The sequence below is a fragment of the Arvicanthis niloticus genome, chromosome X (genome assembly GCF_011762505.2).
Source record: "Arvicanthis niloticus isolate mArvNil1 chromosome X, mArvNil1.pat.X, whole genome shotgun sequence".
Taxonomy (NCBI): domain Eukaryota; kingdom Metazoa; phylum Chordata; class Mammalia; order Rodentia; family Muridae; genus Arvicanthis; species Arvicanthis niloticus.
This window is the reverse complement of record NC_047679.1, coordinates 22,683,023-22,706,617: the sequence shown is the minus strand read 5'-3', so window position 1 is coordinate 22,706,617 and position 23,595 is coordinate 22,683,023. Positions and strand designations below refer to the sequence as shown.

Here is a 23,595-nt window from a genome sequence, read left to right as displayed (position 1 = left end):
GTTTAAAATAGTTTCCTTTCTTTGTACTCATGCAATTAATATTCTATTAATTCTATTAAGTGACCTAAGAACAATCTTGATTCACAAATTTCAGAATAAAATAATTTAATGCAATATAATTGGATTCCTCTAGAAGCCCTCTAAGATAAAGAATTCTTTCAAAGTTTTAAATTAACTCAAAAGCCTATCTCTTTCCCATACCACATGCAGAAAGTATTCTAAGAAAGAGCTCCCCAGTTGTCGCCTATCAGTGCCTGTCCTTGGTTTCATGTCATATGAACAGCAGCCCATGGCAGACAGGCTCCAGAAATAAGGTAGATGGTGCTCTCCATTTGGGTCACCCAAAGGCCCCTTTGGTAAAGTGTGCCTTATGTAGGGCAATCATAAAGGATAATGTAGTAGAAACTAGGCCACAATGTTAGGACTCTCTTAGAACTAGGGGCTTAGGAGAGGAAAAACCTCCAGAGGTACACTGAGTAAGCAAAGGCACAGAGCACTGGTGAGAGGTGTCAAGAAGGGACTATGAGCTCTCTTGGTTTAGAATCACAGTAGGCAGGCAGTCTGGACTGTTGTACCTGGAGGCCAAGGCTAGAATTAGAAATAATTACAATTACAACCTCTTCTCCCTGCCTTGCTCCAAGTGCTTACTGGCTTGCCTGAGGCAACAGTCAGAGGGCATAAAGCCTGAAGCCACGCAGAGGTAGTTACTTAACAAATATTACTTAAATGAAATTCCTAATTATGCAATAGCAAACAAAATATAAGCAACTTCAATGTCAGGATCTTAAAAGATTCTCCCAATGTAAGCCTCCCTTACAGATAGGTAGTAGTTCTAGAATCTTGATCTAATGGAAATTACAGAAACATGCAGATCACAGGAAAAGACATACGGTCTAGGAGACGTAAGTTTTCATTCCTATTCTCTTCCAGTTGCTGTTTAAGTAATTTATTTTGTGCCTGAAGCTCCACTTTCTCTTCTTTCAGTTGTGAGTAATCACTCATCTCTTTCACCCTCTCATTCAGTGAGTGGTTTTGTTTTGACATTGCTAAAAACTGAGCTCTGACAGACTCCAGCTCCAGCTACAATTGAAAAAGGAAAACATATCTCAATAACTTTCACAGCACTGCAAAAGTAAAGGCTGGACGGCTATCTGAATCTGAGCATCACAAATGAATGACAGTGACTACCAGACAGAGGTCAAGCCCTCTGCAACAAAATCCCTTCTGCACTGGTGATAGCCAGCAGCTCAGAGCCTGTACCAATAAACTTCTGTCCTATGAAGTGAGGGAAGGGTGTATGGCAAATGTAATTTGGAGTCAATTCCCAAATGCCACCAATACAACTGCATGACATAACAAGACATTTTAAAAACATAAACAGATAAAAGTTGGACACAGTCTCTACAGCTGTGAGGTGCTTTCATTTTCTTAGTCTAATGTGTCCCAAGAATGCAAAGGTAAACTTCACCTACAGAATCCACTTCAGTTTATTTTAGACAGGGTCTCACTTATTCCTTATCTACTGGCCACTTGTTATGGGTACTTTACCCAACTCCCCCAACAATCATGCATTGTTAGAAAAATCTCTAAGATTACAGTCACAGAACTTGTCTAAAGGCACATAAGCAGTTAAGGAGGGAGAGAGAATTTGAGCAGCAGGATTCTTAGATCCAAGCTCTTTCTTCTATGTGCCTTTGCTTAAAATTAGAACCTATTCTATTAACTTCAACTATCATCTTCTTAGTCATAAAATAATTAGTCAAAGCAGACGAAAAAGATGGCATAAGGAGGTAGAGAGGTTCAATGTCAAGAACATTGACTGGGCCGGGCGATGGTGGCACACGCCTTTAATCCTAGCACTTGGGAGGCAGAGGCAGGCGGATTTCTGAGTTCGAGGCCAGCCTGGTCTACAGAGTGAGTTCCAGGACAGCCAAGGCTATACAGAGAAACCCTGTCTCGAAAAACCAAAAAAAAAAAAAAAAAGGCATTGACTATTCTTCCAAAGACCCAGGGTTCAATTCCCAGCATGGGGATTCATACATGGCAGCTAAGAACCCTGGGTAACTCTAGTACCAGGGGGAATCTCCTGCCTTCCACAGGCACTGTACACATGTGGTGCACAGACATACATGCGGACAAAACTGCCATACACATAAAATAAAAATTAATAAATCTTAAAACACCTCTATATTCTCTATAAATAATTTAATTAAAATAAGGGCTGAAAAGATAGCTCAGTAGTTAAGAGCACTACCTATTCTTCCAGAGGTTTTGAGTTCAATTCCTAGCAACCACATGGTGGCTCACAACCATCTAATGCTTTCTTCTGGTGTGTCTGAACACAGCTACAGTGTAGTCATATAAATAAATCTTTAAAAATAAATAATAATAATAATAATAATAATAATAATAATAATAATAATAATAATAATAAAGCATTAACCCTAATGTCATTAAGGAAACTTAAGAAATAGGTTTAACAATTACCTCAACTTCTTTCATATGTTTTACAGATTTACTGAGTTCTTCCTTTTTTGAATTAATAATTGTGAGTTCTTCTTGCAGATGAATAGTCTTTTCTGGGGAATAAAGAAGAACCAAATAGTGATTTCCTACTGACCATAAAAGACATTTAATAATTTATAGCCACTCTGTGAGTCCTAATCACCACTGTCTCATATTTTAAAGCAATAAGTTTATCAGCCAAAATTGTAGTAGGCAAATAAGAAATAAGTCCCATTACCCAATGAGCAATGCCAAACTACAACTGCCATATATGTGGTAAAATTCCTACTACACGCTAACCAGTTACTCTCTCTGGGCAGGGCATGGGAACTTAAATGTTAAAGAGTGCCTACTTTCCTTAAAAGCAAACTTTAAGATCTGTCTTCCTTCTGTAGTTTTTTCCTTCCTGAAACAAAACTCTATGTAGATATATATCAAAAGAAAATTTATTAACTCTAAATACACAAGCGCACTAAACTATAAGATGTATCTGCTTCTATAAGACAGGAGCAAAAGGAGACACACAGTTGGTATCTAGTCAATAGTAAATAAGTGGCTCTAATTTACTTCAAAAAATGTTTGAAATTTCCAAAGTTCATGTTCTTTTCACAATTTCCTACAAATAAACTGACAAGTAAAATATGTGAAAATTAAAAATGTATTTAACTTTCATAGACTCAGGTTAATGTAAACTTGAGAACTTAGGAAGTATAAAGATATGTAAGAAAAGAAGGATAAAACCTGCTCACAGGACAGAGAAAGGAAAATTTTCTATAATGGAGGTGGAGAGATGGTTCAGTAGTTAAGAGCACTGGCTGCTCTTTCAGAGGACCTGGGCTCGATTCTCAGCACCCACATTGCAGCTCACAATCTGTTAAGTGTAGCTCCAAGGGATCTGACATGCTTTACTGGCCTCTATGGGCACTGCATATACATGGTGCAGACATATGTGCAAGCAAAACACCCACATACATAAAATTAAAATAAATAAATCTTTAAAAAAGAAACGAAGAGCTAGTGAGATGGACTAGTGGGTACAAACAGCTGCTGCTAAATCTGACAACCCAATTTCAATGCTAGAGACCCAACGGTAGAAGGACAAAAACCAAGTCTCATTATGTCCTGTGACCTCTACATGCACACTACTTAACACATACACCCCCCTCTTCCTAACAAATAAATATGCAAATAAATGTTTTGTAAAAAGTAAAACCCAAATTTAAGAACATACATACAACAGATGCCAGACAGTGATGACACACATCAGCACATGGGAGGCAGAGGCAAGTAGATCTCCAAGTTAGAGACCAATCTGGTCTACAGAGTGAATTCCAGGATAGCCAGGGCTACACACAGAAACACTGTCTTGAAAAACAAAAACAAGAAAAAATCCAAAAAGAATATACAACAAATGCAACTTAGGAGGCTAACAACCTATATCAGAAGTGAAATGAGCCAGCCCTCCATATTACCTTTATTCTTCCTTTCCTCTTCCAGAAGTTTATTTGTTCTAGTGATGTAGTCATCCTTTAGTTCCAGTTGGTACCTGAGAATCAGAATGAGTAAATGAGGTCCTTGCCATCTACCTAAAGAGACCACTAATCCTGAGGAGCTTATCTGTGGCCCAGCAAACCTTAAGTACCAACACGGCTTAGGAGAAACTTCAAAGTCTCAATTCTAAGGCCATGCAACTGAATTTTAAATATCAAAGGTCCAATAGAACCTCCATCCTATAAATATAGTTCCAAAACTAAATCACACAAAATGAAGGATGTTATCCTGAGATTACTGAAAACAACTACTTTTCTATTGGCCACAATTCATGCAGAGAGCATAAAAGGAAACAAAGAAAAGTTTGCCTAGTATACAACAGATTCTGTATCCCCAGAAATGGCAAGACACTCAGCCATTTGTAATCTGCCTGTGCAATCTCCCCCTCCCAGCCAGGATAAGAACTTTTGTTCTTAGGGTAAAATTGGGAACCTACTGGTATTATATCCATATCAGCATTAGCAAAAGAGATGTTACCATGGAGTTTTACTAGTTTCCTCAGTTATCATTAGTCAGAGATGGGCAAAAAGAAAGAGAAACCCTCCTATGCTGAACATCCCTCACCCCTACCTTTGCTGAAACCAAAGACAAATATTAAAGGTTATTAGGTGGGACATGTACACCTGCCACTGAGAAAAATTACCCCCCAATTCTCGTTGCTCTGAGCGTCTAGTCAGGGGGCCACACGATCCAGACTACAGTACCTGGCTATCATAGCACACATTGGCTACCACTCAACTTGGGAGCCTAAAGCAAAACAATCAAGAATTTTGAGTCAACCTGGGCTACATAGCAAGAAGCAAGAGAGAAGGTGGGTAGGCCAAATTAACTGTAGCTGTCATATTTTCACTTCCCTACATCACCTTTTTCTTCATACAGTTTACTTTAGCTCCTTTCTTTTGATTCTGGCTTTACAGAGTCTTGATAGAACAAAGCACAAGTTCACGATCAAATTCTACCTTAAACAACTTGTCATTGTTATTGGCATTCATCTCAGGGGCAGCATAAAAAATGTCTAAAGTAATTAGAATTCCAATTTTACAGCTGATCCACTACACAAACTAAGCAAGACCTAAGGTTAAAGGTTAAAGCAAGACCTAAGGTTAAAGGGAATAATTATACAATCTAATACATGCTTACATATGTAAGGTTAAAGTAAATCACAAGCCCTCACAGCCAGAGGAGTTATGAATAAGAATATCTGAGGTAATTTTCTACATTGTATGCTTTAAAAACCATCTTAAATATTCATCAAAAAGGCTTGATTTGTCAAAGAGAATAGTTTTGTTCAACAAAACACTGAATTTTGTCATGTAAATATTAGTCTTATTACTTCATCAATTTTGGTTATATTTTCAGCCACTTAATTCAAACATATTATTCTTTTAAAAACACCCAACAATTACTTTAGAAGTTCAGCTTTGAGTTTCTGATCATAAACCTCTTCAATATTCTTTAAATTCTGTTCCCGTCTCTGAAGTGCCTCATTCTCACTTTTAGTTTTTTCTTCTTGGAGCTTCTGAGTCCTGAAATAAACCAAAAAAAATTTTTGTAGGAAAGCAGACAGCAGTTTATGTTATTGTTCTAAATAGTAAAAGAGAAAGTAAAGAGGAAGTAAAAGAGAAAGTCTCCCTATATATTATAAACTGACCTAGTTACTGTCTATCAGACTAGGGAGGGAGAAGAAACAGGGGCACCTGGCTTAAAAAAGTAGAAAGGAGCCGGGCAGTGGTGGTGCACGCCTTTAATCCTAGCACTTGGGAGGCAGAGGCAGGCGGATTTCTGAGTTCGAGGCCAGCCTGGTCTACAGAGTGAGGTCCAGGACAGCCAGGGCTACACAGAGAAACTCTGTCTTGAAAAACAAAACAACAACAACAAAAAAGAAGTAGAAAGGAGTCAATGCCAAAGTTTTTTCCTACAGGACAGAAGTAACATTGAAATACTGGCTAAGGCACCTTTTGGCACTTGCTGCCAAGCCTGAGTTTGATCCCCAGGGCCTACATCCACATGACAGAAGGAAAGAACTGACTCTCATGAGTTGTCCTCTAACCTCCACGTGTGCACTGCTGTGGCATGCATGAACCCAGTCACACACCAATAAATAGATTACTTTTAATTTTTTTATTTTTTAAAGAATTATTTATTTTATGAGCACATAGTAGCTGTCTTCAGACAGCACCAAAAGAGTGCATCAGATCCCACTACAGAGCCATCATGTGGTTGCTGGGAATTGAACTCAGAACCTCTGGAAGAGCAGCTAGTGCTCTTAACTGCCCCTAGTTTTAAAATTAAACACACACACACACACACACAGAGAGAGAGAGAGAGAGAGAGAGAGAGAGAGAGAGAGAGAGAGAGACAGAGAGACAGAGAGACAGAGAGACAGAGAGACAGAGAGACAGAGAGAAAGAAACCAAGTAGTTACATCGTGAGCCCATGCTTATAATTCTAACACTAGACAGGCTAAAGCAGAAAGATCATTGCAAGTCTAAGGCCAGCCTGGTCTATATAGTGAGTTTCAGGTCAGCCAGGGTTAAAAACAAAATAAAAACATATCTCAAAAAAAAAAAAATCAAAAAGCAACAACAGCAACAAAACCAAAAAAACAAAAACCAAACCAAACCAAACCAAACCAACCAACCAACCAACCAACCAACCAACCAAAAAACCTAAGACATAACAAAAACCTGGCTATAGATGGTTAGTGGCTATAATCAATTTAAAAGTAAAGAATAATGTTACAAAAGCACAAACAAGAGTTAGCTTACACACATAACTATTTGTTCTGTTAATACTGTTTACAACTGCTGGATCTAATTCACTAACCCATAGATACTAAAGCCTTAAGACCTGCTTTCAACATTTAATAATCTATTGATTAAATACTGAAAAGGGGGGATGACAGAAGGGAATTAAGGAAAGAAAACAGGGAGAGAAGAAGGGAAGAAGGGAAGAAGGGAAGAAGGGAGGAAGAAGTCATATTCTTGCTATATATTGACCCCCACAGGGTCTTCCTGGTGAGACATTTAAATGAGTAGTACTCGCAGTTCTTTGCCTCCCAGGTACTGCAGAGAACAAGCCATTCTGAGAATCACTACCTAAAGCTCACTGGTTCAAGAACTAAGCAAAAGCTCCAGGTGTCAACACCAGCACCCTCTGCTGGCTAAACTGGAAAGACATGGAGCAGGAAAAATACACTTAATTTACCTCAATGCTTGGAAGGAAGAGCAGAAGTGGATATAAAAAGTAAAGTAGAAAAGAAATCAAATAAACTGAGCATACAGAAGTGAGAAAACAACACCAATAAAGACAGCGACAACTTCTTTAATGTATTAAGACTTCTAAAGTACATATGAATGCTAATAGCAAACTCTAATTGGGAAAAAAAGGTTATATACACACTACAGATTGTGAGCTTGCTAGCAGTCCCAGGTAAGAACTGATGGATGAAGCATTCTGAGCACTTAGAAAACATTAAGTAGCACCCCTGCCCCCAACATGAGAAATGGTTCCATGCCAGAGGAGCCAAGTTAGCACAGAGTTCCTTACTGGAGTACAAAGTAGGTAAATGGAGTAGGCCAGGATGCCTGGAGTTCAGCTACACACATGAGCCTATCTATCAGGTCTGATAACTAAGGTAATAGCAAAGCACACAATCTATAGAAACATTAGGAGAATATCCACGTTGTCCAGCCTCAGGGCAGTCTGACAGAAATATTTCACCATGATTTCCAACTAATTATCTAATATTTTACAAGAAAAAAAACCCAAGTAATACCTTCTAAATCAGTTGATATTACCTTCAGAGCCAGGAACTCTCCTGGCAATTTTGTTTTGTTTTTAGGCAGGGTATTAACATCATGAGAGCTCCATCCATGACAAGTCAAGTTGGACTATTCTATTTCGCTTTTTTTCAGTACAATAGCAGGTCTGAACACCTGATTCAAATATCCAGGCTGACCTAGAACTCACCATGGAGCTTAAGCTGGAAATCATCCTGTCTCACCTTTCCAAGATGCTGGGACTCCAGACATGCACTACCACACTAGGCTTTTATTTGGCTAGGGATATAACAGTACATAAAGTGCTTGCTGTGAAAGCACAAGGACCCACATTCAGATCCCCAGTGCCTATATAAAAGTATGGGAGACAACAGACATACTCAGATGCCCAAAGCTTGCTGTCAATCACTGAGCTTCAGGCCAACCAATGAAAGACACTGAACAAAATATGGTGATGAATGATAAAGAAAACCACCTCACATTGACCTCTGACTAGACACACACGTGTAAGTACACCTGCATGTACCCTTGCAGACATCTCCCCCCAACACACACACACACACACACACACACACACACACACACACGATCTTTTAGAAAAGGCTAAAAAATTTAGACATAATACTTAGTATAACTTTTTCATATCCAAAAAGAACACGTATTACTTACAATTCAAAAGCTTCAATTCGTTCCTTCAGCTCTGCTTCTCTACCTCTAAGCAAATCGATATCATTTAGTAGAAGCTGTCGTTGAGCATAAATTTCTCTTGTTTCAATCTGCATAGGAAAGCAGTTACTTTTAGCAAGCAAACAAAATTAAATAAAACACCGGAACTCAGACTTTGTTTCCTTATTCGAGAACACAATGAAAGCTACAGATACTTAAGTTAACAACTTCTCCTTGAAGAGATTTCAATGAAGATTTGTTTTTAAAGTTATACTGTAGTTGCACAAAAATGTACTTCCCGTACACACAAAAAAAAACCATTAGTCCCTCAATGAATGGTAAACTACATTGCCATTGCTAGGAATATAGACTCTAGCTCTTTAGCATCCCTCATATTCCCTTACTCAAAAATTTGGTAAGAAAAATTTTAAAATGTATATTCAGTAATAAAGTTCCCAAAGAAGATAATCTCCTTGGTGATTGATGATGGTACCTAAATGTCTAGACCATTCTGACTCCAGTTACAGCCTCAGGTGAACTCCCAAGTGAATGGGCCATCCCATCAGTGAACAAACACTACCAGGAGTGGAAAAGTTCCTCATCTTTAAAGAGCTCACAATTCGGTTGAGGCAGAGAGAAACAATCATGCCAGGATTGAATTATTTCATAACTCAAGTGTACAAAGACCGCATGCAAGAACGACGCATGAGTCACTCAGTGAACTGGGAAGAAGCCATTGAGGTGATATCAAGCTAGGTCTTTGAAGAATAGTACAGCCTTATCAGGGAGAGATGTGGACAAGCATCCAAAGACATGGTATAGCCAAAAATGATGATAATCTTTAATACTTTCAGATAGTATTAACTAAATGGGGATCTAGGCAGTCAACTACATTGAAAATAAAGTTGCTAGTCTCGACATAACCCACTATCTTAAACATGCATGCCTATTTTCATAGATGAAAATAGCTTCCCAGATACACTAGATACATAGTACAGTGGTCCTATATCATGCTGGATAACAAGTCTTATTGAAAAGCATCAGTAAGGGTGAACTCTAGGGGGAAGCACTCCTATTTTGAACATTTCTAACAACTGCTCTGGATGAACACTGAAAACAGTGGTGCAAGTCCTGTTTGACTGAAGACACTGTCTTAGCAAACAAAGAGGCAACTCTGAACACAGCCACTCAGACCCTACTCCTGGGTCATTCTGAGACTGCCATGTATCTCTTCATTTCCTTCAGGATGGGGGCCACCCACATTCTTACCTGCTTCTCTTTGCTCTCTTCATCCCCTAGCAGAGCACCAAGGTCTTTCATTCTTGAAGCTGCCTTTCTCAGGTTAAATTACGTTTAGCAAAACACCATTCCTCTAGCACTTCTACCTTCCCACATACACAGAAAGGGTGGGCAGGTGGTCATAAATGATCAATCCTCCCCAGAGCCAGAACAGAAACCTCTTGTCCAAGCACATGGTTTGCTATGGCACTTCCTGGCTACTGCCTCAGCTGGGTGTTGCAATGTTAACATCCTCTCTGCTTTAAAGAGCTACTCCCCCTCGCCCATAGAAACTATTTTCCTCTAAGCCCTCTCCAATTTGCCTGACAAGATTGAGCCTGTTTGCTGACTTCTTCTTTTTTACCACTACTGAGCGAAGTCTCCATGAGCTCGTCAGAGCTCAGCCTTTTCTGTATTCCTGGCATCGGTCCCACCTGTCTCTTGTTCCCTCCCCCGTCCTTTCTAGATCTTCCACAAAGCTACTAACAGCAGCAGGACACAGACACCTAGTAAATTACGTCCACATATTACCTCTCGGTGCTTTTGTATTCTTTCCAGGATGTTCTTTTCTTGAGAAATGAGGGCTTCATTTTTTGCTTGAAAAGTTCTTTCAAATTCATTCCGGAAGTCAGCCAATTCCTTTTCATACTTTCTTTTCTCTTCCATCTTAACTTTTGCTATTTCAGTTTCTCTAAAATACTTCATCTATGAATTGAGCACAAAGACTAAAATTAGTTCCTAGTAAACAGTATAAATTCACTCTTCATTCACGCCATTCCTTAATAAAAGGCTCTAGATGGGCCCCACATAGCCAAGGTTAAGCCAGTAGAAGATAAGTGGGCCTGGCTCTCATCAACAGCAACAAGGACTACAGCTTACCTTCTGACACATTTCTACCTGGAGCTGGTGTTGTATTTCTTTCTTATACTCGTTTAACTTTGTCTCTAAAGATTCTAGCTTGGGACGGTGAGGAAAAGCATCTGCAAATTGATCGTCGATAAGCTGAAACTTCTCGGCTATTAAAAAATTAACACAGCCAATTAGGAATATAAAATCATCTCAGTAAGCTATGCAAGAGGCCCAAAGCAGACTAAAAGGGAAGTGTAGAGATGTCTCTACCTACTTTGAAATATATTTCAAAACCTGAGATAAACAGACAGATAAGTGATGAACAAGTATAATGCAAATTTCACAGTAGCATCTATATAGGCAAATAGTCACTGTAACATTGTTTCAACTGTTCTGCATGTTTGGAAGTGTTGATAACAAATTGGAGGGGGGACAAGTACAAATCAATCTCTTCTCAGTTTTCAAGTGTTGAAAGCTTGAATTGGAGTTGAATTAAATTTGACATACATTCAAATGAAGACTTTAAAAGTATAAAACCTATGTACTTTAATTCTTGCCTTCTACAGATAAGGAACAAATGGCCATAGAGTTTGAGTGACTTCTAGTGCGTTAGGCAACTATAGCACAACCAGGCTCAAGTTGAGGCCTGCTGCCTTTCTCATACCAGATCTTTTCCAGGAGGCCCTTAGCCCTTAAACCAAACAGAGAGCCAAACCAACTATGAAGCAGAGAATTACCTGAACACGGAGTACAATCACATGCGCGCGCGCACACGCACACGCACACGCACACGCACACACACACACACACATACACACACACACACAAAATCACCAGAAGAGCACACATGGAAAGAAAGGGATAACAGGAGTAGATTAAAATATCGAGTGTTTGTGGCAGGCACAATTGTGGCCACGTTTTTCCAGCCACTTCACTTATTTTCCAAATGAGCCTTAATCACACAGTCTGACACAGTACTTTCTAGCCACATGGTATCACTGAGTATTTGAAATGAGATCAATCTGAGAATAGTTGTACTCTGAGTGAAAACAACATACTAGATCTCCAAGAATTGCCATAAAAATGGATGTGAAATATCTCACTAATATTTTTATACTATCTGCTTGCTGAAATATCTTGAATGTTTTAGGTTAAATAATTAAAATGAATTTCACCTGTTTCTTTCCATCTTTTTAAATATAGCCACTAGGAAATTTAAATTTTTCTATGTGCTTTGTATTACTGGAAAGTTCTCGTTTGCAATGAACACATATTTTGCTAATGGTATTAAAACTATAGTTAAGGGCCTAGTTGGAGAGTATAGCTTTGTAAATGGTGAATTCCTTATCTTCCTCTAAGTTAAAGAAAAGCACTACTAAGAATGAGCCAAAAAGTTGATTATAAACACATCAGTATAGATAACTGCTTTCCATCTCTGTTGACATAAAACCAAAATAAAAACCAAACTCCTTTGCTTTCTGTTGCAGTGACAAGCACCATGACCAAAAGCAACTAGGGAAGAAAACGGTTTATATTTTCAGCTTTTATACTCCAGGTCACAGTCCATTACTAAGGGAAGTCAGGCAGAAATACAAGCAGAAACACAGAGGAATGCTCACTGCCTTGTTCCTTGGCTCATACTAAATTTTATATATAGAAGAGGACCCCTACCTAGGGATGGTGCTACCCAGTAGGCCAGGCCCTCCCACATTTTACAAAATAATTCCCCACAGACATACCCATAGCCCAAACTGATGGAGGCAATTGTTCAATTGAGGGTATTCTTCTAAGGCAACTCTAGCTTGTGTCAAGTTGACAATAAAAACTAGCCAACAAAGGTAGGAAGATACTATAGAAAGGTATAAAGTGCAAAATCTCTAGGCCTTGGACTCTACCCAAATAGGACTTTCCAAGTTGTTCTCCCTGCTGAGGACCTTTGTTTCAACTATACAGTGAAACAGTGGGACAATGACTTCTCTAACACTTTGCAAACAGTTTGAAACATACTGTGGTGGTTTGGATAAAAATACCCCACCCCCTACCACGAGTTCATATATTTGAATGCTTAGTAACCAGGGAGTAGCACTATTTGAAAGGATTAGGAGGCATGGCCTTGTTGGAAGAAGTAGGTCACTGAGGATGGGCTTTGTGGTTTCAAAAACTCAAGCCAGGCCCAGGAGCTCTCCCTTCCTACCTGCAGATCTTAATGTAGAACTCTCAACTACTCCAGCACCATATCTGCCTGGATGCTGCCATGCTCCCACCATGATGACAATGGACTAAACTTCTGAAACTGTAAGCAAACCCCAACTAAAACACATTTCTTCACAGCAACAGAACACTGACCAAAATATATACTAATTTAATGGCTAAAACTATAGTCAGAGAAGACATGAGTTTCCTAGTTGAGAGAGGTTAAACTCCACAATAAAGAAAGAACCTGGGTCTTGGGATCCCTATATGACTGGCCAGTGTAGCCCTGGCATTGAGAAGGATAGATTATGAGAGTGGAAAGCAATTCCTAGTCCCTCTAGCAACACAATTCCAGAAAAAATGAATTTGTCACCCACATACAGGCAACGTTTTTCCAGATCAAAGAAAACATCATATAGTATGATAATTTTCCTCTTCAAAAAACAAAACAAGGCCAAGTGAGGTAGTACGCATCTATAAATACAAGCATTCAGAAGAGGCAGAAGCAAGACAATCAATAGTTTGAGGCCAGTTACAGCTACACAGTGAATTTAGATCTAGCCAGGGCTAAATAGTGAGACCCTGTTTGAAAAATAATCAGACAAAAACAAAAATAATAACGAGCTAGCTAGCAGAACTGAAGTAAGAAGGCAATAATTACCGAGGGACACTTGGCTAGGAAATGTGGTGCTTGTCTGAGTTTCCATATCACAGCTCTCTTTAGCTTGATGATATTCTGCCAACTCCTTTAAGAAACTCATAAGAAAACCTAAAAGGGTAACATACATAGTCTTGTTTCAGAATATCATTTGACCATTTCTTTATTGCTGTTTATGAGTCTTGATTTATAGCATTATCATTTGATTACCAAGGAAAGGTCTTTCCAAGCATGATATAAACCTTAAAAGAAATAGAGATCACTATAACCACAAAAATAAATAAATTTACAACTCAAAAGACAAATGATATATCAGGAAAGACAGAGAAGTCTCATTGTAATGTCAAAGAACTCTTACAAATCATTAAAAAATGTAGAAAAACACATGGACAAAGTTCAAAGGAAGAAAAATTAAATGGAAAAAACATGAATACCTTTTAAATGTTAAACAAATACATAAAACCCATAAATTAATGCAAATTAATAACATAAAAGAGAGACCACATTATCTGCATACGCTGTTAAGATTAAATCGCTGATGTCAAGTGCTGACATGGGACTCTAAGAGAGCAATTTGTTAGTGTCCCCATATTTTAACCTAGTCATTTTCAGTTTACACTGCTGTACTACCTTTCATTAAGGGCATGAAGTATGTGTGATACACATTTATTTCTTCTTATAGCAAAAAGCAAGCAACAACTGAGTCTCCTTCAATAGGAACTTAAATATGCTCTTTAAACATGATCTAAACAAGTTGAAAGGATTCCTGCTTCATCAGCCACAGTACTATCTTTTATCCCTTTCTACTGAAGATTTTAAAACTACTCCCACAACTGTAGCTTCCTTTAACTTCCCGTTACAAACACATTACTTATCTAAAAACCACACACAACCTACCTAAACTCTCAATCATAATGTGAGTCAGTTCTCTCCTTCCACTATGTAGCTCCTGGAGATGGAACTCACTTAGGACTGGCAACAGGTACCTTTATATGCTGACCCATCTCAATGGCCCAAATTCCCATTCTAACATGAGAAAGTTGGCTCTTACTATCTACTACCTATAGACTTGACTGCAATTTCACAATTTTTACTAGGTCCTATCATGCAAATAACCATCACACACAATATAGTCCTTCTTATTCAACTGTTAGGCTCCACTAACTTCAAAGTTAAAAAGTCCACACTCTCCAAGGCCAAGTGAGAGCATTACAGTAACAGTTTGGCCACAGAGTATAGTCCATCCATGGATCATGTAATCTCCTAAATTTAAATTATAGTTCTCCTTGTAGTGATTTTTGCCAAAATTAAGAAAAGGTTAATGGTTAGCCAAAGAGCTCTACCCAAATTTTGGTACTTGGATGCTTAACACAATTGCTCTCAGTTTCTCCAAAGTCCAGAAATTTTATCATAGTAAGCTGGTAGCAGGTGTTAGTCAGATGTGTTTTGAACCAGAAGCACTTAAGTAGATTATGGAAACATGGGCAATCATCTTTTAAGAATAATATAAATATCTATAATAAAGTGGATTACTCCTAAATATTGCTTTAAGCTCTAAATTTCCTTTTCAGTGTTTTGGCAACAGCTATTAGTGGCATAGCTTAGACTAGTGCTTTCTAGTATGACAGCATGTAGGTAACTGAATTTAAATTCAACTAAAATCAAGTTCACTGTTCAGTCAGAGTAAGTAGCCCCATTTCAAGTATCACATGACCTTAGTGGTCAACACATGAGACAGCAGAGATAGGCATTCCCATAAAACCAGAGTTATACTAAATAACATACTGCCTTAGAGTTCAGAATGTAGGGTCTTATCTATTAATTTACTTAGCAGAATGGAATAAAATATAGTCATCTTTTTATTTTGAATAATAATTTATTTGTATTTAGACTGCCCAACACTTAACTTCTTTGTTGTACAAACTGATCCAGCTTTAGCCTTTGGAAGCTGTTTCACTGTGGAATGTAGGGTCAGTTGCCATAATGAAATTCAATAGGGATGGTCTCTGTTGCAGGAAGCCTAGAATATCTTGTAAGCCAATTTACTTACCTGCTGCAAACATTACTTCTAAGAGACCTGGCAAATAAGTCAAAGACTAATGGCTGGTTGAAAGTAGACATGCAAATGTTGCTCATTATGTTCCAACTTATTAACATCCTAGCAGGGATGGTAAAGCAAAAATCGAAACATAAAAGGACCACAGCAACATGTCACAGGCTACTTAAAAAGAACAATGGATGAACTATCACTGGCAGCTAAATTGACAGTTTATGTTTAAGACACATTACCAAGTCTAAAATACAGTCTGGAAACCATAGTAACAATAATAGTATATGAAAGGCCATTATCAAGGCCAGGGGTTGAGGCAATTTATCAAGAAACTATAAAAAGTTAATTTATAAAAAAGCACTGATATTTTAAAGAAACTACTAATACAGTTACCACTTCATGAATTCCACTCGAAGGGGGATATCTAATATATAAAGATAGTCAGCTCATGTTACTACTTTGTTTTTTCAGTGAAGGGAGTTATTGTATACATGTTCCACACAGCAAGTATTCTTTAAATAGCATTTTCATTTGCTAGGCTTTTAATTACTGTCTGCAATGTCCTTACTTGAATATCTAAGACTTACTAAAAAGAGAGAAATGAGGGAGAAATAACCCATTTTATCAAAATAATGTGAATGGTTGCTTATGCTTTTCATTCTAATTAAGTTTCCTATCTTCTCCTGATAACCACAAGCTTCGAATTTTTATAAGCAGCAGCACATATTAAGATCTTGTTATTCCCCACAAAGATGAAGGCTCCTACCTTTTTGGTTTTCTTTATCAAATCCTGAAATCTGTTAAAAGAAAATATTTACCTTTATTAACTGATCATTTATAAAAGTAGCAAATCAAAGTAGATCATAAAAACAATCTTACCAATGATTTATAGAGACTGGATGAGGGGTTAATCCGAATGAGTTGTAGTAGATCCTGCATAGTAAATATCTTATAGAGAAAAAAGAAAAAAAGATTAAGTAGCTGTGGTGGTTTGAATATGCTTGACCCATGGGAAGTGACACTAGTAGGAGTTGTGGCCTTGTTGGAGTAGATGTGGCCTTGCTGGAGGAAGGTTCTCACTAAGGGGGTAGGCTTTGAGGTCCTATGGTTAAGCTCTGCCCAGGGCAGAAAAGAGCTTCCTGCTAAAGAAAGTCCCTCCTAGATGCCTTCAGATCAAAATGTAGGACTCTCGGCTCCTTCTCCTGCACCATGTCTGCTTGCATGCTGCCATGCTCCCTGCCATGATGATAATGGACTAAACCTTTGAACCTGTGATCCAGCCCCCTACTAAATGTTGTAGTTTATAAGAGTTGCCTTGGTCATACTGTCTCTTCACAGTAATGGAAATCCTAACACAGTAGCCAAACTTGTGGACAAGTTTAAATGATTAAGATGTTACTGAATATAAAATTAAGACTCATTTTATATTTAAAATAATATTACAGTTAACCCAATAATGTAAAAAAATAAAGCTTTTATGTTGTTAACAAATTCCAATAAATATATTGAGGTCAAAAGATCAAATAACTGGTTACTTTTTAAATTACATTTATTTAGTGTATATATGTGTGTTCTGAGGGCATGAACATGCTATGGTATACATGTGGAGATCATAGGACAATTTGTAGGAAATTAGTTCAATCCTTCCACCATATGGATCCTGGGACTCCAAATCAGGCCATCAAACCTTCATAGCAAGTACCTTTATCTACTAAGTGATCTTGCCTGTCCAGATAAAATATCTTAAATGAAGTAATTAACCTCCAAATACTAACAGGAATGAAAGAAATGGTTAATGCCTTACAGATAACACTCAACTATCTGGTGAACAAGTGGCTATATGAATGAATTTCAGAATCTTTACAATTATTTAAAAATGTAAATAAGGGCTGGTGAGATGGCTCAGAGGTTAAGAATACACTGGATGCTCTTTCAGAGGTTGAGTTCAATTTCCAGCAACCACATGGTAGCTCATGGCCATCTGTAAAAGGGATCTGATGCCCTCTTCTGGCATGCCAGTGTACATGTAGACAGACAGCAAAGCATGAACAGCCACATTTGGTACTCATTTGTTATCTAACAAATATGTTTTGTTCAGTAACGGTATCAAAGATGAACAAGAAATGAAGGTAGCCAGTCAAGGGACAAGCAAGGTAATTATGTGGCACTTCACAGTTACTAAAGGAAGAAACTGTCAAAAGGAAATTCAAAACCACTAGACTTTACCTTTTCTTTTGCCAAGCCACTTTCTGGAAAGAAGACAGAAAGTGAATATTCATAGCCACATCTTTGTAAGTGATCTGCTACCAGCGAGTTAGAAGCACCTATCAGGAGGGCACTCCCTTCCACTGAAATGGAGGGAGGCTTCACTTCTCCAGTCAATACAGGATTCATCAATTCATGAATTAGTTGGTTTCGGAGTTGTGTCTAGTGTAAAAACAGGGAAAAAAAAGGTCAATGGAGTTACATTTCACCAGAATAAAATATACACAGATCTATGCCATTCATTGAGCTTTCTTCTAATTTTCAAAATGGCTCTGGATCTATGGGCAGAAAGTAGGAACCACTTCTTTCACAATTTCTCTTACCCCTCAGTGGACTTGGGCAAAAGCTTTCTCTTCCCAGCTCCCAAAACCACTGTCCACAGATCATAACTTGACTTCTCTAAAAGTAATTTCAACTACTTGTTATTAGGAAATCGAGCCAAAGGGGAAATTCTGCCACTTTATTCCAACTGTGGACTGTGGCAGTCTATGAAAGCATTGGCTCAATCCAGTTCTTGGGCATAACACTGATCAAAATAAAACTTAGTTTTTTATTTGTTTGTTTGTTTCCTGGGACAGAGTTTCTCTGTGTAGCCCTGGCTGTGCTGGAACTCACTCTGTAGATGGATCAGTCTAGCCTCAAACTCAGAGATCTGCCTGCCTCTACCACCCAAGTGCTGGGTGGGAATAAAGGTGTGAGCCACCACACTCAGCTTAAAATTTAATTCTTAATAAAGAAATAACATATAGAAAGGAAACCAGGAGGCCCCAAGAAAGCTTATCAAAAATGTACTTTGGGGCTGGCAAGATGGCTCAAAGAATAAAGGCACTTGCCAGGTAGGCAAGATGGCCTGAGTCATCTGATACCTGGTATCTGAGAGGTAAAGGATGGAGGTAAAGAACAACTCTCAAAAAATTGTTTCTGACTGTCACTTATGGAAACGTGTACAGCCATGCATGCACATAGGCATTCTTTAAAAAAAAAAACAATGCACTATCATATAGGGTATTCATTCATATGTCAAGCCACTGGAAGATAAACTTCTGACCACTGATAAATAAGGAAATAAAGGATCAGACTAGATGATTTTGTTCATGTTACAACACTGGCATTATTCATTTGAATTTTAAGAAAATCTCCTAAATTGATGAAACTACTAAATGTTTAAGTAGTTTTTTGCATATAATTTAGACATGTACAATTGTGTTTAACTTAGCAGCAAGTTGCCTAGATTCCTGAGGTTCTATATAAAACAAAATGTAATAATTTATTTAATACAAGAAAGCACCAAAAGGGGTCTTTAGTTTAGCTCTTTCTGTTCTCCTTGACTATGGTAGAGTGACTGCTGCTAAAATCACTTTCCTAGGAGATAAAACCAGCATCTACCCTTCTCTCTACAGTCCCAAGGACAAATGACACATTAACGTTCACTCTGGGGAGCAACTGAGTTTATTAGGTTTGCTTACAGAGAAATGAGGAATTCTGTGTAGGAGTGTACAAGTCCTTAAAGCAGCCACAACAAATAAATTCTGCACCCATCATGATGACTCCTTCCCCAATCTATATACTGTAGCCCCTACCTGAAAATGGGGCCATGTATAATCAGAGTAGAACTGCAAACAACTAATAGGGAGGAGTAACTGGATACTCTAAAGAGGGTCCCATGATCCTTCCTACCCAATGTTTAGGAAGGGATGTCAACAGTCAACAAGCCTAGCTATGATGATGTTTTGTAAGCAGGTCCAGCTCAATTCCTGAAGATGGTAGAAGTTTGGCTCAGAAGATACTCCTGCACAATAATGGGATATATAAGCACCATGAGAGAACATATATATCTAAAAGCCTCTACTTAAAAAGACATTTACACTGAACAAAATACACACACTTGTCATTATCTACCATTTACAGCCTGATATAGTAAAGCAAAAAAGAAAGAAGAAAAAGGGAGAGTGCAGCATCTTTCCCCAATCAAATTTAGAAATAGCTTAATTACATTTGTAATATACTAAGGAAATGATCTATGTCAGTCTCAGCTTAAGTAATAGAAGAACTTATGATATCTTGCTTCAAAGAAAAAAATTAGTGGTGATGTGTTAAAAGGAAAATAAGAGCAAGACAAACTGAAATGGCAATTATAAATGAACTGTAATCCTGACAACCACAAAAAGCAAAGGGTACTTGCTAGTAGGAGTCACAAAATTGGCTTAAAGCTTCTTAGAAGCCAATGCACCAGGAAAGTGTTTTCAAAATTAAAATTTGCAGGATGAAAAGATAGCTCAGTCAGTAAAGTACTTTGCCTTACAAACATAAAGACCTGAATTTGATCCCCAGAACCCACATAAAAATCCAGGCACATGGTGAATAATTGTTCTCCCAGGGCTAGAAGATAAAGTCAGGAAGCTCCCTGGGGCTCACCTGAATTAGAGGAGAGCTCCAGGTTCAATGAGGAACCCTGTCTCAAAACAATAAGGTAAAATGCAACTGAGGAAGACACCTGACACCAGCTTCTGGCCTCTCCATCCCCATATACATGATGTTCCTAAAGAGCTTGAGAGCTAGTGATGTATCTCAGTTGATAGAGTAGTTTCCTTTCATGTGTAAGACCTCAGGTTGAGCGCTAGCAGCAATAAACAGGTGATTCAAATCAACTGGAGAGTTGAAGGTAGTCCTAGGCTCTAGACATAGTTCCAGGCCAGTCTGGGCTACAAAAATCCTGTCTCAAAGAAAAAGTGTTTAAGAGTTATGTAATCATGAAGATTAGTTTCAACCCTAGTGCCTGTGCCAGCTAGGTGTCCTGCTAACGTGAGGAATTTGAACAGCCTGTTCAGGCCGCCATGCATGTGTAAGCACACACACCACACAGGTGCACACACTCAGGCAGAACGAAAGAACATCTTTTGTTTGTTTGTTTGTTTGTTTTTTGAGACAGGGTTTCTCTGTGTAGCCCTGGCTGTCCTGGAACTCACTCTGTAGACCAGGCTGGCCTCGAACTCAGAAATCTGCCTGCCTCTGCCTCCCAGGTGCTGGGATTAAAGGCGTGCGCCACCACAACCCGGCTAAGAAAGAACATCTTAAAAGCTATGGCATGAAAGGAGAGTTGTCACAAAGTTGGTAAAAAACTCAAAATATGAGTCAAAAATTTGTCAATCTTAACACACATCTTAGAAATGGTCTTAAGTAGACCAAAAATAATAATAAAAAAAAAGATGACTTGACAACCTTCATTTAATATATACCTAAATTGGATGTAGGAGAAGATGCCTGTTATCCTAACACTAGGAAGCTTGAGGCAGGAGGATCACCTAAATTTGAGGCAGTATAGTAAGACACTGTTTCAAAAGCCACAAAAATTATGCCAAAACCCACAAAGCAAACAAAAGCACATATACATAAATGACTTTGACTATAAATACAAATTCATGTCAAATAAAAGGAGAATATAAATTAAGCACTAAATTCCATAAAATTTACATTATAACTAACCTATATCAATCACTGAACTAAGAAAGTAAACATTAGCTAAAGCTGAGAAAATCAAATGTGCCCTACTTTTCATCCAGTTGGGCTGATGGACTGAATAGTCAGCCATGCTGAGGCTGTAAACAAGACGTGCACAAAAGGGTACGAGAAAGATATCCATTAATCAAGACCAAATAAAACTGAGATGTGAAGGACTATCAAGTCTAATCTAGAGTATGACACGCCTAGAATGCAAAGAGTGTTCAATATAAAAGATTAATAAAGTATATTCAATGCAGGTGGTTAAATCCAGAATCATAAATGGGTTAGAGTTCAACATAAAAGATCAGGCCTTTCTAACATTTCGAATGTGAGAGCTGAGGAGATGGCTCAGTTGATAAAATACTTTCTGCACAAACATGAGATCCTGAGTTCAATCCCTACCATACACATAAAAAGCTAGGCATGAGAGTCAGTGCTTGTAATTCCAGCACTGGGGTTTGGCTGGGGTGGGGTGGAGACAGGAGGACACCTGGAGCTCAACAACCACCAAGCCTAGCCAAATCAGTGAGCTTAGGTGAGTGAGAGAGAAACCCTGTCTTAAAACACAAGGTGGATGGTTCAGATACCTAAGGTAGACCTCTGGCCTACACAGGAATATATACACACGCATATGCATCTACACACACAGGGGCCAGAACACACATGCGCACACCCACACACGAGTGAGTAAACATCCAATGACATAAAAATTTAAAACTTTGGCTTGACTTAATAAATATTAGACATCAATATTTGTAGAGCCAGATAAAGCAGAACACGGAGGGGAAAGTACTGCAACAAAAACGGAAGAGTAATCACTTTTATAGAAAGAACTCTTAAAATACTACCGCTCTAACCATTCTCAAGGAAAAAACCAGAGAGCCAGAAAAGTGCAACGATCAAAGAAATAAAGCACACAATGATTGAAGCAGTCATTTTTTTTTTTCAGCGTTACCTTGCTAAAAAGGTCTAAGGGCAACAATGAAACAAATATCCCCAAACTGTTTGTGAAATATTAACAATCCTTCCATAGCCATATGGCACACTGCTAAAAATGCTCTTACCCCAAGGCACAATGACCCTGGCCTGACACCCCAGTACTCAGGAAGAAAGCAGAACAACACTACAAACTGGCCAAAGCATGCTCAAGGCTTTTGACTCAGAAAGGGGAGTTCTCTCTACTAGGCAGGAAATGACAGGTGCAGCAAATAGATCAGGTGGAGACCTGGGTAGAAGGAAGCTACACATTCAATAGAAGGCAGCAACCTAAATGAGCTTTGACTGACCAGGATGCATCTGCTGTCACTGCAAATAAGAATGTCAAGCACCTTGAGGAAACAGGGAAAGGATCCTCATATATAAAATCTAAATTTTAAAACACACCTATAGCAGTTTGTTATAAAATATATTTTTCCTCTCTTCTGCTTTTCTGTATTTTCCAGAGAAGTCTTAAATATTTTTATGAAGTTAATAAGACAATTAAGAGCGGGAGGAATCATACTCACCTTTCCTTAATTTCCAATTCTATATGTAAAATACATTCTAAAATGTATACTGTGAGGAAACACATTGAACTAACTCCATCCCTTGCTGTTACCCCAAACTTAAGAGGTACCAGTACAGAGTTGCTATTCATTTAAAATATTCACACTCTAAAATATGTTATTTGTATTTACTATTACTGAGACAGGGTATCACTAGGAAATCTTGGCTGACCTGGAACTAGCTATTTGGCCCAGCTGCCCTCCAAATCACAAGAGATGTGCCTGCCTCTGCTTCCCAAGTGATGGGACTAAAGGCGTATGACAAAATACCTGGTACCATTCCACTATAGGTTTTTTTAATTCCATTTCTCAAACTGTTACACAGTTAAGGAGTACCTCCATATTTTCTATGCAGTGTCATCAAACAGACTGGGCTTCATTTTGATGTTCTCAGACATTTATGCCACGATCCTCTGCTCGCATTGATCTTCCCATTACCCCCTCCAGTCCTGTCCTTTTCCCACAATAGGTCCCACTCCTGCTCTTATGACATATACGTAGCATGGTCAAATCTAGACCGTGAACAAGATTTCTAACAGCAGCTTAGTTCTATGGCAATGTGTTCACTATGCATGTTATGTGCTATCTTAATGTCAGCTCAATAAATCCATTATATGCTCTTTTTAAAAGATGACTGAAACTCAACATTTTCAGAATGTTAACTCACCAATACAGCCGATATTTCAGTATTTTAGAAAGCCAAGCTCTGGATGAATTTAAACGTGGAACTACCTGCTGTTAAAGGTTACACCT

At 38.3% G+C, this 23,595-nt stretch overlaps 1 protein-coding gene across 4 annotated transcripts in view; it reads right to left on the bottom strand.

The window, feature by feature from the left end:
- Nucleotides 1-23,595, bottom strand: part of Ofd1 (OFD1 centriole and centriolar satellite protein) — a 40,594-nt gene that overhangs the window by 16,258 nt on the left and 741 nt on the right. For 2 of the 4 annotated variants that reach the window (XM_034485702.2, XM_076918332.1), the window contains exons 3-13: nt 17,759-17,959; nt 16,412-16,480; nt 16,299-16,329; nt 13,486-13,593; nt 10,662-10,798; nt 10,314-10,487; nt 8,508-8,614; nt 5,463-5,582; nt 3,978-4,051; nt 2,488-2,579; nt 891-1,080 (exon numbers count right to left, since the gene is read on the bottom strand). In XM_034485702.2, the coding sequence (XP_034341593.1) occupies nt 891-1,080; nt 2,488-2,579; nt 3,978-4,051; nt 5,463-5,582; nt 8,508-8,614; nt 10,314-10,487; nt 10,662-10,798; nt 13,486-13,593; nt 16,299-16,329; nt 16,412-16,480; nt 17,759-17,959 (1,303 nt within the window). Of the gene's footprint in view, nt 1-890; nt 1,081-2,487; nt 2,580-3,977; nt 4,052-5,462; nt 5,583-8,507; nt 8,615-10,313; nt 10,488-10,661; nt 10,799-13,485; nt 13,594-16,298; nt 16,330-16,411; nt 16,481-17,758; nt 17,960-19,474; nt 19,585-23,595 lie in introns of those variants that run through there. The other 2 variants (XM_076918333.1, XM_076918334.1) reach the window with 2 other exon arrangements.